Source organism: Palaemon carinicauda, chromosome 20 (assembly GCF_036898095.1).
Source record: "Palaemon carinicauda isolate YSFRI2023 chromosome 20, ASM3689809v2, whole genome shotgun sequence".
In the NCBI taxonomy this organism is placed as follows: Eukaryota; Metazoa; Arthropoda; class Malacostraca; order Decapoda; family Palaemonidae; genus Palaemon; species Palaemon carinicauda.
Genome location: NC_090744.1, coordinates 13,823,789 through 13,828,788, shown reverse-complemented (window position 1 = coordinate 13,828,788; position 5,000 = coordinate 13,823,789). Strand labels below are relative to the sequence as shown.

At 34.3% G+C, this 5,000-nt stretch overlaps 1 protein-coding gene across 1 annotated transcript in view; it reads right to left on the bottom strand.

Annotated features, from left to right (window-relative positions):
* Positions 1-1,156: 1,156 nt before the first annotated feature.
* LOC137660161 (uncharacterized) overlaps positions 1,157-5,000 on the bottom strand; it is a 21,335-nt gene continuing 17,491 nt past the window's right edge. The window contains exons 17-20 of the mRNA XM_068394855.1: positions 4,550-4,831; positions 4,213-4,285; positions 2,160-2,296; positions 1,157-1,385 (exon numbers count right to left, since the gene is read on the bottom strand). Coding sequence (XP_068250956.1) covers positions 4,599-4,831 — 233 coding nt within the window. The 3' untranslated portion in view covers positions 1,157-1,385; positions 2,160-2,296; positions 4,213-4,285; positions 4,550-4,598. The remainder of the gene's footprint in view (positions 1,386-2,159; positions 2,297-4,212; positions 4,286-4,549; positions 4,832-5,000) is intronic.

Sequence of the window (5,000 nt, the reverse complement as noted above, 5' to 3'; positions counted from 1 at the left end):
ACAGGTTGGGATAAGAAAATTAATATCAAGTAGTACGTAAGAAATCTAGCTAATCTCATCAACATTGATAATGGAACGGGTAACCAAAATATAATAGGTCACAATCTAGTGGGTAACTGAATTATAATCTAACATGTAACCAAACTATAATAGGTCACAATGTAATGGGTAACTGAATTACGATGTAACATGTAACCAAACTATAATAGGTCACAATGTAATGGGTAACTGAATTACGATGTAACATGTAACCAAACTATAATAGGTCACAATCTAACAGGTAACCAAAATATAATAGGTCACAATCTAGTGGGTAACTGAATTATAATCTAACATGTAACCAAACTATAATAGGTCACAATGTAATGGGTAACTGAATTACAATGTAACATGTAACCAAACTATAATAGGTCACAATCTAGTGGGTAACTGAATTATAATCTAACATGTAACCAAACTATAATAGGTCACAATGTAATGGGTAACTGGATTACAATGTAACATGTAACCAAACTATAATAGGTCACAATCTAGTGGGTAACTGAATTACAATGTAACATGTAACCAAACTATAATAGGTCACAATGTAATGGGTAACTGAATTACAATGTAACATGTAACCAAACTATAATAGGTCACAATCTAGTGGGTAACTGAATTATAATCTAACATGTAACCAAACTATAATAGGTCACAATGTAATGGGTAACTGGATTACAATGTAACATGTAACCAAACTATAATAGGTCACAATCTAGTGGGTAACTGAATTACAATGTAACATGTAACCAAACTATAATAGGTCACAATGTAATGGGTAACTGAATTACAATGTAACATGTAACCAAACTATAATAGGTCACAATCTAGTGGGTAACTGAATTACAATGTAACATGTAACCAAACTATAATAGGTCACAATGTAATGGGTAACTGAATTACAATGTAACATGTAACCAAACTATAATAGGTCACAATGTAATGGGTAACTGAATTACAATGTAACATGTAACCAAACTATAATAGGTCACAATGTAATGGGTAACTGAATTACAATGTAACATGTAACCAAACTATAATAGGTCACAATCTAGTGGGTAACTGAATTACAATGTAACATGTAACCAAACTATAATAGGTCACAATGTAATGGGTAACTGAATTACAATGTAACATGTAACCAAACTATAATAGGTCACAATGTAATGGGTAACTGAATTACAATGTAACATGTAACCAAACTATAATAGGTCACAATCTAGTGGGTAACTGAATTACAATGTAACATGTAACCAAACTATAATAGGTCACAATCTAGTGGGTAACCCAACAACAATAAATCAGTGAAGGTAGACTAAATGATTTACTGCTTAGTCGCATTGCTCCTGAAAAAAAAGAGAGATGTGTGAAAATAAAATCAATGAGATTAACGTGATTTTGAATACGTAAATATTCAATCTGTTGGGGATAAAACAATTCAAAATAGGACATTTATAAACGAGAAATATTTCGCACAAAGAGAAACGGAAGACTTTTTATTTTTAGTCCTTTAAGTGCTTCGGTAAACACCAGTTTTGCAATGTGATATGGATAGGCAAAATACCTAAGAAGGTATACGATATACTGATCTTGTAGGTCCTGTAGAGAGTAGGGTTCCCCTACGGAGTAGGGCTAAAAAAAAAAGAAACAGCCCTTAAAGAAGAACCATATAAGAAAGACTAAACTTGGATTAGACGAAATAGATCGAGCTACCAGAATGAACATGATATCTATAAGCAAGGTAGAAAAAATATCCCTTCTGCTTTTTGGTATTTATGAAGGAAACGTTTGCAATTGTTTTAAGGTAGAGGAAGAGATTTATGTACTAATCATATATATCTTTTGCAACTGATTTTAGTAGCAGTTTTCACGTCCACCATTGCTTCATACGTTGAGAGAAACAATGTCAGCATTGTTCTTACATTTGATAGTCATATTTCATTATGAGGATGAAATATAATCTTTAATGAAAATATAGGTATCGTGAAATACCTCAAAGAATAATAGTCATTCTTTGAAGACGTTCTAGTTATTTCAGTTTATTTTTCTTATCTCAAAAATCAAATATGTATTAAATGAAAAGAATAAAACTGACTAACGAGAACAATGCTCCAACATACTTTGTGCTCCTTCTCACTGATGCTGTAGTCTTCGTTTTGAAAGATCAGATCCTCAGACAAAGGGATGTTCTCGTCATCCCATTGAGCATTACACGACAAGCTGCTGTCCTGTAGAAAATTAATGGGCTGCGATGGTTCTAATGGAATATAAGATAAAATATTATTATTTGTATTTTCAGATTAATAAAATATAGACCAAAACATACAATTTAGTAAGGACATAACAAAAGCACACTTGAAAAACAAGTTTTAACTTTTGACGTTCCACCGATTCAACTGCCTGATTAGGAAGATCATTCCACAACTTGGTCACAGCTAGAATGGAAATTTTAGAATACTGTGTAGTGTTGTGACTCATAATGGAGAAGGCAGGGCTACTAGAATTAACTGTATACCTAATATTACGAACAGGATGGTACTGCCAGGGAAGATCTGAATGCAAAGGATGGTTAGAGTTATGAAAACTTATGCATTATGCATAACGAGCTAACTAAACACCAGTGTTAGATTAACATCTAGATCAAGACTTCTTCTTCTTTGTGTGCATCCTTTCCCACTTCTATGTGGGGTCGATGTTTATGGCCAGCGTTCTCCATCTATCTCTGTCCCACACTTCATCCCCGGTTAATCCCTTTGATCGAAGGTCATCCTTGATACAGTCCATCCACCTTCGCTTTGGTTTCCCTCTTCTTCTCGTTCCCTGTACCTCCATTTCCATCACTCTTATCCCAACATACTGTTCATCTCTTCTCATGAAATGACTATACCATCTCAGTCTACTTTCTTGGATCTTATCTGATAGTTCTCTAACTCCTGTGGTACCCCTATTTACCTCATTCCGTATCTTTTCTCTTCTTGTCACCCCACACATCCATCTCAACCAAGTTGAGGCTGGCTTGCCCCCCCCCCCCCCTCAGGGGCTAGGTTATCTAGATCAAGACTAAGAATTTGTATTAAACTCTACTCAACTACTTGGCAAACAAGATATAGGACCTGTTTGGATCTATGATTGTGAAAGTCGATCAATGGGTTATTATCAATATTAGTTCACCACTTGTTCCTGCTCTTCGTTCAGGTGAAGAGACATGAAAATGATTGAGCCAGATGAGATATGGGGACGTTTCTAGGAAATCTTATTCTCAGGAGAAACAGAAAAAACTAATGTTGCCACATACATATTTATAGCAAACGTTTCGACATTCTAAATGTCATCATCAGTGCTACCTAAAGTGAAAATAATAGAAACAAAACAATTTCAAATAAAAATTTACATAAAATAAGTAATGAATTATTCAAAAAATCATACAAATTGAATGAAAAATCAGTCTGTTACGAAAAGGGGGACAGCAGAGGTATTGGAATTGAGGTCAGGCATAAGATATTCCATGTGAAGAGATTTAAATAGTCTTGATTCACTGAAGAGTAAGAGTTGACTATCTTAAAATGCTTACTTGGTGAAACGAACTTACATATTTCCTAGCGTTCCCTAACATCTGAGTGTTTTGGATTACTAAGAGGGAGATCCATTCTGCTCGACTTTCCAATATGATTATCGGTCCTCACTTTGAAGGCACGATAAGTGCTTCCCAAACAGCAAAATTGGCAGTTTGGACATGAAAATGTGTAAATAATCAATGATCTAATAACAGTCAGCAGGCGATCTTTAAAACGAAAAAAACGATCCAATTTTAAACTTGTTTACAGAAATAAACCCAAAATCTATTTGTGGAAATGTCTTAGAGTAGTGTTTAAGGTACCCGGCTGGCATGCCTGTATATGGGGATATAGGACGAAAAACACAAAATCCTGTAAGAAATTCAAAGAGCTTCGTGTGGCGATAGAGAATGCGTGTACGAAATATTTTGTCAAAATTCCTCTTACTTTCGTAGTTATAGGGTAATTGGTAAAAGTAACTCAATAAGCCGAAAACATTAATCCCTACAAGAAAATACAGTATTTCTTTTGTTATCATAAATTTTGATAATTACAATATTTTAACATTAAAAAATTAGTGACTATCTTCCTGAAGACTAACGAGTAGAAATGAACTTACTGTAAGCTAAAGTTGATATTACAATTATTGCAGCCTCCCCAGGTTGCGGCACACCTTCGTTGATTCCCGATACCTGTAAAGATATGGAAATTGACTTTAAATTTGTAGTAATTGATTGTTCTTTCCACTTACATTGTTAAAAATCTGCGTTAAAAAGAAACGTCAAATATCTGGCCATATTTATCCCAGGATTTTTACTGTTTTTTACGATTAAGAAAAAACGTGTGACATTTCTTTTTTAATAATAATAATAATAATAATAATAATAATAATAATAATAATAATAATAATAATAATAATAATAATCATGTAAATATCACAAGGCCATATTACTTACATGGATCGTGTAAGATACATCCGGATCTAGGTAAGATATAACGCACGATTCATCTGCAACCACAAATCCTCCAATGAACTCTTCTAGGTCGAGTTTCGTAGACTTCGATGACGTACCCATTTATATTTCCAGTCGGGGGGAAAGACGGTAAAGGATCCCAGCCTAAATCGATGACGTACCCATTTATATCTCCAGTCGGGGGGAAAGACAGTTTAGGATCCCAGCCTGAATCGAGGGAGCTGTGCGAGCTAACAATTCGCGTTATCTTTACCTTTCCAGGTGCTGAGAAAGAACGGAAAAGAAATTGTTTACATTACTTGAAGGAAATTGATATATACGTGTGCATATATAGGTATATATGAATATAAAACAACAACAACAACAACAACAAATGCGGCCGTTTCTAGTCCACTGCTGGACTGAGGCCTCAGAAATGTCTTTGTTCATGGTC